Below are 12,207 nucleotides of genomic sequence, written 5' to 3'. Positions count from 1 at the left end.
AAAACTTCTTTCCTCCCTTCAGTTAAAGGGACGCTTGAACTCATGTTGTATGGAGTTTGTGTAAACAGTCCTAGATTAAGACTTGTCTGGGGAGGCGAGGCAGAAGGAAGGGAGAGAGGACCCCCCAGGCCTCCCTAGGCTTCAATCCCCCAGCCTTTGGATGGACACAGCACATTAGAGTCTGTGCAGGGTGTTGGGAAGGGGAAATTTCTGCTTACCCTTCAAGGTTCTTCTGGCTGATCTAATAATTAAATCGATGCAAGACAAATTAACAGGAGAAAATCCAAGTTAATTTCATACATATGGAGGTCTCCTAGTCTACAGCCTAAGAAGTGACCAAAGCTGGCAGCTCTTATACCTTTTTGACAAAGAAGTAATAAATTCATAAGAAACTGGCATGGCAAAGAAACTTGGGCTTGGGTACTAATTAGTGGAGAGTCTAAGCAGAGCTGGTTTATGTAGCCTTCCCAGCCCTCAGTTCCCTACCACCTGTGACAAGGATGCCTCTCTGCCTCCTGGCATAGTGAAGGTGCCTTTCTCATGGGAGATTTATTTCCTGCTCTGAGAGGAGGGTCAGAGCGTCCTCCTTGCACTGGCTGTTTTCTCAAGTAGTAACTTCAAAATAATCAAGATTCCATTCCAAAATAGTCAAGATTCCATTTTGGCATATTTGAGGGAAGCCTGCGCTGAACTGTATCACAGGACCAACCTGTACAGGATCTAAAATGACTCCAAAGATGGAAAAACATTGCTGAAAGGGACCACAGTGTTACAGGTATGAGACATCTGACTACTTTATAGAAACATAGCCATGACATCACCCCACAGAGAGAATGCCAACTGTTCCCAAGAGGTCAGTTAGGAAGTAGCCCCTTTACTGAGCCCCCCGACCTGCCCCCAGTCCAGTCCCCCTTCCAGAACTCAATTCAGATGTTAACACTGGCCCAGCAAAGTTCCTCCCTAACCTTGATCAAGTACTGTGTGGCCAGGGTCAAAGTCCACGCCTGTGCCAATTGTTAAATATTTTGAATACCAACTTAGTGGAGGGGTTTCAGCTCCCTTCTAGCAGTAGCCCTGTGGGTTCCACATTCCAGTTCCTCATTCCTCAGCTAAAGATGCTGAAGGGATGAGGTTTCCAGAATCCAAACACCTCTCAGAGTATTCCTCTGCTGGCTGCATGTCTTCATTCAGTTCCTGAAGAAACGCCAAGAGATGCAAAGCCTTAGGATCCGCTCTGTTTTTCGAGAGCTTGATTGTGGCAAATCTTTGCAGTTTGTTTTTCATTTTTTCTCCCTCCTTTGATCCCTGGTTTATTTTCACACCCTCTATGAAATGGTGGATGGCCTTGTCTTCACACTTCCTCTGGAACAGCTGAAAGTTGCCATATCGCAGGTGGAGCACTTGTTTGGCTACAGGAGAAAGCTCTTTGCTGAATTCTTTTTGAAAGTAATACTCTGCTTCTTCATACTGACCGACTTGTGCATGGAGGCAGGCGAGATAGGAGCTGATACGGAAGAAATTTCCATTACTCTCATCAGCTCTCTTTAAATGATCTATAGCGTGTCTTATTAGTTTCTGTAATTCCTCTCTCTCCCCGCCCATTTTCTCTACCTCCAGGACTTTGGCCCTATAGTAGCACCCAATATGGCAATGCAGGTAGATGTTGTTGGGCATGCATTGTAGAGCCTTTCTTAGGAGTTCTATAGCTTGGTCCAAGTCACCTGTTCTTCGATACAGCTTTGCTGCCCCTCGAATCACATCTGTGGCCAATGGGGCTTTTTCCAAAGCTTCTTCAACTAATCTCTCTCCTTCATCTTTTTTATTCATCTTTTGAAGTTTCAGGGCCAGGAGGACTTTGACATACTGGTTGTCAGGATTCAGCCGAATGGCTTGCCTCAAAAGGTTAACGGGATTCTGAGATGGTGGCTGGTTATCCAGCTGGTAGCTCGCGATGGCCAGTCCAGAGGTGAACTCTGGGTTCTTGGGGTTCTTCTGCAGAGCCTTCTCAAAACACACCTTGGCCCTTTCGTTTTGGTTTCCTCCACACTTTAACCGTGTCCACCCTTCCTCACAGTCCAGCTCAGGACTCTCAATTCTGTAGGGGCTGGAAAACTTCTGGCAGACTTGTTTTACTTTGTCTACATAAAGCTGAGCTTCTGCAAATTTTCCCAGGTGATAGTAAACCCAGGCGTAGTTTCCCCAGGTGACCAGGCTTCTGACCTCTGCCTGGTCAGCGTGCTCTCGCTGGATGAACTCTTCGGCTTGCTGTAAGCATCCGAGGGCTGCCTCATGCTGGCCTCTGTGGTGTTTTATGTAGGCCTGTATGTTGCACATCGTGGCCTTGAATTCGCTGTTCTGAAACTCAGTCTGGTTACACACTCTGTCTTCAAAATCATCCAAAGAATGTTCTCCCTCTACCAAGTTCCAGGTGAAATGGCTCTTGAGCTGCTGTAGACTGTGCTCCAAGGATTTCTTTGTGGTCTCACTGTGAAGGAAAAACAGAAATGAACATTCTAAGACATAGCACAGATTCACCCACGAGAAAAGGGGAGCATGACAAGTAGGATTCTCCTTCTCCTTAACAGTATTAACTCCAATAAAAAAGAAGAGTATCCTTTCCTGGGACTTCACTGGTGGTCCAGTGGTAAGCCTCCACACTTCTACTGCAGGGGGCTTCTGTAGCTTGATCCCTGGTCAGGGAACTACTCCCATGTTGCGTGTAGCGCAGCCAAAAAAGAGAGAGAAAAAAAAAAAGAATATCCTTTCCTTTTTTTTTTTTTTCCCCCAGTCTTGGTATATGTGTGAAATACACAGGGAAGCAGAAATGGGGTCATCACGGGCAGCAGAAAAATTAGGAAGGGACTTCCCCGATGGTCCAGTGGTTAAGAATCTGCCTTCCAATACAGGGGACACAGGTTTGATCCCTGGTCAGGGAACTAAGATCCCATGTGCCCTGGGGCAACACAGAGCCCTCAGGTCACAATTAGAGAGAAGCCTGCATGCTGCAGGAAGAGCCCTCCCAACACAGTCAACAGTAAAATAAATAAATATTAAAAAAAAAAAAAAAAGAATTAGGGAGAGGGCAGTGGGCAGGAATCTGAGCCTGAGGCTAGTCTTTCCTGAATAAGGGAATATTTGTTAGGAATGCTGGCTCTTGGCTTTCTGCGAGGGTCTTTATGTGCATGTGTGCATGCTAAGTCATTTTGACTCTTTGTGACCCTATGGACGGTAGCTCACCAGACTTCTCTGTCCATGGGATTCTCCAGGCAAGAAACTGGAGTCGGTTGCCATGCCCTCCTCCAGGGGATCTTCCCGACCCAGGGACTGAACCTGCGTCTCTTACATCTCTTGCATTGGCAGGCAGATTCTTTACCACTAGTGACATCTGGGAAGCCTGAGGGTCTCTACAGGAGCAGCCAAATCCTTGGTAACTGATTTCAGCTTTGATTTTATGTAGTTTTAAAGAAGTAATAAAATAGAAAACTTCAGAAAAAAAGAGAATATAGACTGTCAAAATAATAAAAGAACCAAACAAAACCAGTTTGATAAAAGCTCCAAAAGTTTGGCTAGACAAAGAAAATCAGTTAAGGGTTTATGACAAGCTCATGTAATTAGACAGGAAACATGAAGTGATAAAAATAAAAAAAGACAAAGTAGGGAGAACTAAAGAATTTAAAACATCAAAGAGAAAATAGAGTTGAAGTTCAGAAGTGTGATAAGGATGTCCTCATTAAAACAATAAAAAAGTGTAAAATTATACAGTTGAAATTTCAAAATACAAAGGTAAATGCTAGGTAAGAAGGAAATGCAGAAACGAAGAGCCATTCAATGTGTTACTTCTTTGGCAATTCCTTTTCTTAAAATGTTTCACTGATTTGATCTATTAATAATTTTGTACTTGTTTTAATTTTCCTTTGCAATTTAACTTTGACCCTCCTATGGTTTGCTTTTGAAGGAGTTTAGAACAAGTCTTCCCAAAATGTGCCATCTTGGCAAGTGGACTGTTTTGAGTGGAAAGCAATCAAGACCCAGTAGATTCAGTGCAGGAGACATGAGACACTGGTTCCATCCTGGGTCAGGAAGATCGCCTGAATGAGAGCATGGGAACCCACTCTGATATTCTTGCTTGGAGAATCCCATCATGGACAGAGGAGCCTGGTGGGTTACAGTCCACAGGGTCGCGAAGAGACAGACACTACTGAAGCAACTATGCGTGGACACACACTTTTGTAAAAGAGAGCAAGCAGGGGGCTACAGGAGTGTCATGGGCAACTAGCATCTTTCGTTATGGGAAATGCTCTTTCTCCTTGAGGGTGCCTTTGCAGCTCTTCTGGAAAGATTTTTTTTTAAATTCCTTTGTGTTAGTCCACTAAATAAACAAACAAGTAAATAAATAAGCAAAAACCAACCAACAGAAACAGCAATCAAATAAAACCCCTATCTTGAATAAATTTGGAAAAGAGTAGGTTAAAAATCATTCATTACCTAAAATTGTTTTCAATGTTGTCTATGTATTAGGGTCCCTGAAATGCTGTTTATTCTCACTTAAAATTTTTTTCCCATGATATACATTAATCAGTTCTCTTATCAGAAGCTAATATTCTATATATTATGGATTCTGACATAGACAACCAATAGAAATCTGGGAAGGCTTGTTATGTGGCAAGGATCACTTTTGAAATAATCGTCTAAATGGAAGGTTATATTCCTTCATTTTTTCCTACTCTGTATCTTTCACTTTTTATACCTCCCCTCAATTTGATTAAACAAGGGCCGGGTACCCAGATTCAAGTGGAAGCTGGAAATGGAGCTGAGACGGAGTCAGTGAGTCTTCATGAGTCTTAATATGTTAAGAGTGCTGTGCATGCTGGGGTTTGATGGTGGACATGTTCTGTATAACCTGCTGCAGAGATAATGACCCAGATACACATGGAGAAGACTCAGTGACTGGGTCCCCCAAGCTCACCAGTGTCCTATTCTAGTCCTCCTGGGGTCATTAGCTTCTTGTGCATGGGTTCTGTGGGCCATTCTAGGAACTTTAAATCAGTTCCTGCTCATTTCTGTTACTTGTAACAAATGGAGCTATAATTGCCCAAGCAAAATAAACAAAAAATAGGAGGAAAAAGGGGTAGGAGTTACTGCTTAGGGAAAAACTCGTCTTTTCAAAGCGTTCTGCCCATGAGATTCTCCAGGCAAGAATACTGGAGTAGGTTGTCGTGCCCTCCTCCAGGGGATCTTCTCGAACCGGGGATCTTCTCGAACCGGGGATCTTCTCGAACCAGGGATCAGGAAGATCTTAGTGAAGATCAAGGTTGTCTGAGGCTCTTGATGTAACTAACACAGGGAATGTGAGCCAGGAGAAAGCCTCACTTGCTATCTGATCTTGTAATGACACCAGCCTCTCCTTGAAAAGTTTATGTCCAGTCTGGTCTCTCTTCCTTCTTAGTGAGGTTATGGGAAGATTCTCTTACTTAGCACATGTGTTCTTTAGCTCCTTTCTCATTGTGTACATGGAGCAAAGAGAGTGAATACAATTGAGATTATCTCTCACATACAATACATATAGTCAACTCTATATTTACAAGATAAATACATTTAATATACACATGTATATTAAATTCTTTTGAGTAGTCATTCAAAAGGCATCCAATTTTATTGTGTGGTTTTGAGTTTTTATTTCTACTGGTAAATCAGAAGCTGGTCCCAGATCCTTGCATCCTAACTCAGACTTGTGAGATTTGTGCCCCTGATGCCCCTGGAAATTTCAAGTATTTACACCGCAAACAACTTCTCCCCTTGCTTCTTGTCTGGATGAGAGCCACAGTCCCACTGCCTGCCAGGCTCAGAGCCAGTGATGCCCTCACATTGTCTTAGAGCAGTACCAGCACCACCAGGGTGGGGTTGGGGTTGGGGGAGCCTATTAGAAATGCACAGGCTTGGATCCCAAGCCAGACCTACCAAATCAGAGTTCTTGGGGTTTGGGAAGGTTAGTATTTGAGCTCAAGTATCAGTCTTTAACAAGCTTTCTGCGACTCTTACACAGGCTCAAGTTTGAGGACCATTCTCTTAGACCACAGGAGCAACGCCCAATGACAATCCCTATAGCTAAAGAATCAAAGGAAATGAGAAGATGAACTGACGGGTCAGTATTATTATGGGAAAGATTCTAAGAAAAGCACATACTAAAATTCTAAGAAACAGGAAGAAAGTTTCTAAAGATTCTCAATTACTATAGAAACAGACATCTGGAAGTATCTCAAATAATTATTTTCTTCCTATCAGGCAGAGGTGCAAAGTAGCAGAAAAAATATATTTCCTCTAGGAAGTAAGTACCAGGGCTGGTATCCCTAGATTCTGGAGCTCCTAGGACTGAGGCTTAGCTATCCAGTCTGACTTCTTGGCCGTTAAACTGGAGAAAATAGAATAGAAAGCTTTCTTCCTACTCACTGTGTGAACTCTTTCTGCCTAGGGAAATTTGATGTTTCTGAAATATGAGATTTTAGAGGTGGGGACTGTTTTCTCCAAGCAGTTCATCTCCAATTCTTATGTCAGGTAGGACGATGCTAGCCAGTCAGTAGAATTTGGGGGTGAAAATATTTGTTATTTTGCCAGGCTTAATGCAAATCTGAGATGCATGAACACATTAAAAATGTTCCACCTTAGCATGAAGTGAGGTTGCTACCCTGAATACATTTTTAACAATATCTGCTAAAAAGAGACATGTCTCACTGTGGTTATATATATGTTTTCTTTTCCCTTATATTTCTTCTGATTTTGGCTTCATGTATCTTTGTTTCTTTGTTGTTAGGTATCTAATGGTTTATGATTATCTATCTTCTTTGTGAATTGTACCTTTTATCATTAAAAATATTCATTTTCATGAAACAAAGCTCATTTAAAATAAATGAAAAAATATTTAGATCATAAAATACAATCTTATTAAAAGCCCCTCACTTATTCCTTTGGATAAGAAACACAGGGCAGTCTACAGGAGCAATTTCTCTAGATCCATCTTTAAGTGAAGCACCCGCCTGCTTCAATCTCGCTCCTTCTGCCCCTCCCTTCCTGCCTCACTGTTCTCCAGCCTCAATTCTCAGCTTCCCGGTGAGAGGTCCCTGTAGGAAGCTTGACAGTGTGAGGCAGAAATAACTTAGGAGTAAACAAGCCGACATCCGAAATAAAGACCTACAGAAGATAGATGAGTCTTGAGGCTATAATCAAATACTAAAGCAAAACAATCTAGACATTTGCCTTTTAGGAGCATGGCTATTGACAATTCAGTTTCCACAACAAGAAGGATCAGGCATTTTCCACACAATCAGAGAAGAGAGAGTCTTTTACCTCATGACTGCTGTGCACTTCTCAGCTGTTCTGAAAGACTGCAGTTCGGGCTACTGCGCTCTTCAGAAATCTTTCTCCTCTGCTGCAGTGGAATGTTAAAGAGACCTATATATGAATGCATCACCAGATTCCTTTGCCTAAATAGACTTTAGGAAAGAGAAAATGAAACTGGAAACTGAAATTGACAGGACTCTAAGAGGAAATGAGTCTCGGGTGCTAAGTGAGAGCCAAACTGATAGGGTGCCTTCCTCCCCCTCCCCCTCCAGTTAGTCAGAAGTTCTTTGTGAATTGTTTTGATGTCTTAACATCAGCTGCCATCAACCGAGCCCAGCTCTGGGAAGGATACATTTACCAAGCGCTCTGCCTCATTACTGGAATGTTAACCCATCTTCAATCGGTCCACTATTAACAGCAAGATGATCTGCAGGCCCCTGGGCATGCTGAGTGTGTGCTGAGTCATTTCAGCCGACTCTTTGCAACCCCATGGACTGTAGCCCGCCAGGCTCCTCTGTCTATGGGGATTCTTCAGGCAAGAATACTGGAGTGGGTTGCCATGCCCTTCTCCAGGGGATCTTCCCGACCCAGGGACCAAACCCACGTCTCTTATGTCTCCTGCACTGGCAGGAGGGTTCTTTACCACTAGCGCCACTTGGAAAGTCCTGCTGGCCCCTGTGATGAACAGTTATGTAACTTCCACAGGGCAGGGGGGTTTCTTCTATTTTACTCAGTACTGAATCTCCGGTTCCTGCAATCATGCCTGGCACATGGCAGGCATTCAAAAAGTAGTAGCTGAATGAATGAATATGTGATTGGAACTGTGGGCTCTGACTGATGTCAGTCTATCTGCATTGGAAACAAGGCTCCATTTATATGTGGTGACACTGGAAATTACTGAATGTCTCTGTGCTTTAGTTTCTTCTCCTGTGAAATGAAGATGCTACTATTACCTTGTGGTGTTTGTTGTGAGGATCAAATGGCTTAATACATTAGAATAATGCCTAGAACATAATAAGTAATTGTCAGTGTTTATTATAATTAATAACTAATATCATTAACCAAAGAGACCAGCAAGGAAACTTCTGATGTTTACCTTTTCCAGAGCCACAGTTTGACATTCCACGATCCATCATGGAATGAATCATTAACCAAAGAAAAACAATTTCTAGCATCTCTACACGTTCTTGGCTTTCCTGAGCTCCACATTTTGAATCCCTGTCATCTTAGGATTTAGCATCTGCACACTACAATTTGCAGCCAGAGTGATTTGTTATACCAGAGGAAATGTGCTTTATCCTTATGCATATCCCTAATCATAAAGGAATTACAATGTACATAGACCCAAGAGGGAAAAGGTAACCACACCAACTGTCTTTGAGGTCAGGAAATTACACAGAGAACAGGTGAAACATTCCGAGCAAAACCGAGGTTGTTGACGCAGGTTATTCAGTTTTGGGGAAAGCGTTATTTACGGTGGATTTTTCTGCCTAGGGCAAGGTAAAAGCAGAACCTATGTTTCTTGGAAATTCCCTACCATTTCATTAGGATTACAGCTGAGCTGGTAACCCTTACTTGTAGGTCTCACTCAAGAGTTACAAGTTCTAGTTTTATGCACAAGTTCTATGATGTATTTATAGACATGCAGGTCAGATGTACAAGAAATGCTGAGTAGGGAACTAAAACACTGTGGCTTTTGTTTTGGGTTTTGGAATTTGCATTCAAGAAAACTATAGGATAGAAATGTATAAATCTTGTTAATAAAGGTCCTGGTTGGGGAGAGGCATAGAGAAAGAACATGTTCATTGTGTTTCAAAGTGTGTAGAGGTGCTGGTTTATTCTTTAGAAATCTGTGTGGCCGGTGCCTGTGTATAACGCTTTCACAATAGGAATGAATCAGCTGATATGGCAGCTGGGTTTATTCGAGAATTCACTGAGTGATTGCAAAACAGGAACTGTGAAGAAAATCAGTTCACCTCTAGCAGTGCTTCTGTTTTGAAAAGAGTGAGACAGCGAGAGTTCTGGTTACTCAGCTCATTACCAATATTTATGGTTCACCTAGGGCTGCTCCTGTCTCAGTCTAGACTAAGGGAGAGTCCTGATTTGCTGTTCCCAAGAATGAGGAAAGCCACCTTCAGGGGCTGCAATCAGCTACACAGTGGTGTAATGCCTTAGTCTGAACACTTGTCATCAACCACCAGCCATATCAGCATCGCCCGGGGCCCTGCTAGAAATGCGAATTCTCAGGCTCCAGTCCAGACCAAATGAATCAGAAATTCTCAGGTGGAATTCATGGACCAGCAATTCGGGGACCAATTAGATGTAAGGGAAGGCTGAAAAATGTAGTTTCAGACTGGGGACTGCTTTTACCAATGACAACTTCATACTGTGCAAATGGGAACACTAATTTGGGTGGGCCATAAGTATCTTGCTCTGGTCCTAAATACCCATGATGTATCCTTCTTTCCAAACATACTCAGACCTTTCCAAGGGAGTCAGCCCTTGGGAATCAAGGCAGTCATTGCACCCAGCTCATGATCAGGGATCTGTGGGTGATTCCCTGTCCTCGTCAATGATCTGGGCGTGACTCCTTTCAGTCTGATGATTAAAAAACCTGAAAGACTAGATAAGATTAGATAACTCATGTGTAGCACATGCAACGGTGGGGCATGATAACTGTAATAAATACTCTCAGTTGAAAAAAGGGAACATGGAGAAATCTCAGAAGGCGGAAGTCTGTAGCAATGATGACATTCTCTTGGGTAGGCATTCTGAAGATCCTCTATCCTGGCAATGGTGGAAGTTTCTTAGTTAGATCCTGATTCTGCTCTCTGATGGGAACAATTTTGCCATTGTTCTCCATATCCCTGACTCCAGCCTCTGGGAGTTCATTCATTTTCTCTGTTATTCTCACCTCTGCTACCTGACCTAGGGGTTCTGTTTTTACTTTGTTCGTCCCAGAGACTCCTATACTCACATAAAACTTTTGTTGATAGCATTCTAAGGAGAACACTTATCCCAAATATTAATACTCTCAAAGAATGCCTGAGATATTTGTCAATGTTTGGCTCTGAGCATAAAGAGAGTTTGAAAAATACATAATCTCATCGAAGCATTGGTAGGTAAAAGAGAGATGACAAAGACCACTTAAAGGTACAAGAGACAGTGAGAGCAGTCAGAGGAAATGGGTGCATTGAGTGTTCCCTGTGTGGATATGAGTTCTTGAAGAAAGTTTTTGAAATTAGTGCTAGGAGCAGTTTCACCTCTCTCGTCAGCTGCCTCCCCCAGTCTGGGGAAAGCTTCAAGGGTACTTCACAGATTCCAGCCCATCTGTGCACCTGCTTTTAGACTCCTTTTGTGCTCACTAAAGCGCTATAGGCAGAGACCCCAAGATTCATGTGAGGCCCAAGCAATACCAGCTAAAATTGCCCCTCAAAGTCAGGGAAGGTAAGTATCACTATGAAATAAAAAGCCTGGTTCCTGCCTTTCTAGAGTTTACAATCTGATTGCAAGATTAAACTTTCACACATCTGATGACAGAGAGATGAGCCCTTCAAAAATGAAAAGCATGTGGGATGGACGAAGCTAATATTGGGAAATAACGTTAGCATTCTGTACACACTTTTCTGTACTTTCACTTTCTTATTTTTAAAATATATCTTGGCTATAATGTTCTGTATTATTACATTTGGAACTCTTTTCTTAAAAATATGGACATGCTGTTTCATGTTATGAAATGTTAATGTTGAATAAGTAAGGCCCCTAATGATGGATGTTTGAGTTGTTTTCAGTCCTTTGTTATAAACAAAGCTTCATGAACATCCATGTACACATCTTTGTACACATATGCAAATACAGAGTAAATTAATGAGTGAAATTTCTGGGGAAAGATCCACAAACACGTAATAACCATCAACAAATTCCCTGCAGCTATACAATGTCTGATCTCAATGGCAGTGCTTGATATAGCCTCTATCCAAGTCCTTTTCAGTATGCACTTAGGAAAGACGTTGTCTTTGTTGACCTGAGACAGTCTCCCTTGTAGTGTTGGTGTACTTTGCTCTTAACAAAAGTGATACTGATATCATTTTACATGTTTACAACCTTTCTTCATTTCCTGTCTGTTCCTGACCTTTGTCCATTTTCCGCTGAGTTTCTTTTTCCTTATTGATTAACAGAAACTATTTCAGCATTAAGGAAATTAGTCCTTTACCTAGTAATGTGTTGAGATAGTATTTTTGTTTGTCATTTATCTTTTGATTTTCTGAAGGTATCTCTTCTATGAAATATGTTTTTAATGTATATGTATTAATATTTTATGCCTTTTTGTGTTTTTTCATACTTATACCTTCTAGACCCCATGATTACAAATATCTCAAGCACTTTGATAGTAATGTTATGATTTCTATTTTTTAGACATTTAAAACTTTGATGTACATGGAATTTATTTTGGAGTTTAAAGAGTGAGGAAAGAGGACCAGCCTCGAGTGACATTCTAGTCACTCATTCACTCAGCGAATGTTGAGTGTATGCTGTGTGTCAGGCCATGTGCAAGTCACTGGGTAAGAGAGAGCTGGGAAATTTGGACGGCACAAGCTGAGAATAAGCCGGGATCATATAGTCCCAAAGCAAGTGGGAAAAATGCTTTCCCTCGAAACAACATTTGTTCAAAATATCTGTGAAAGTGTTAGTTGCTCAGTCATGTCTGACTCTTTGTACCCCTATGAACTGTAGCCAGCCAGGCTCCTCTGTTCATGGAATTCTCCAGGGAAAAGTACTGGGATGGGTTGCTATTCCCTTCTCCAGGGGACCTTCCCGACCCAGGGATTGAACCTGGGCCTCTCGCGTTGCAGGCAGATTCTCTATCTTCTG

At 42.1% G+C, this 12,207-nt stretch overlaps 1 protein-coding gene across 1 annotated transcript; it reads right to left on the bottom strand.

Annotated features, from left to right (window-relative positions):
• Positions 1–7,630, bottom strand: IFIT2 (interferon induced protein with tetratricopeptide repeats 2). Its single transcript, XM_040254699.1, has 2 exons — positions 7,342–7,630; positions 1–2,485 (listed from the first exon to the last, which is right to left on the bottom strand). Exons 1-2 carry the CDS (start codon positions 7,344–7,346, stop codon positions 1,099–1,101), a joined length of 1,392 nt encoding a protein of 463 aa, XP_040110633.1. The 5' UTR covers positions 7,347–7,630; the 3' UTR covers positions 1–1,098.
• Positions 7,631–12,207: the final 4,577 nt, after the last annotated feature.

The sequence above is a fragment of the Oryx dammah genome, unplaced genomic scaffold, assembly GCF_014754425.2.
Source record: "Oryx dammah isolate SB20612 unplaced genomic scaffold, SCBI_Odam_1.1 HiC_scaffold_14, whole genome shotgun sequence".
Classification (NCBI taxonomy): domain Eukaryota; kingdom Metazoa; phylum Chordata; class Mammalia; order Artiodactyla; family Bovidae; genus Oryx; species Oryx dammah.
The sequence above is the reverse complement of the archived record's forward strand: the minus strand, read 5'-3'. Positions and strand labels throughout refer to the sequence as shown.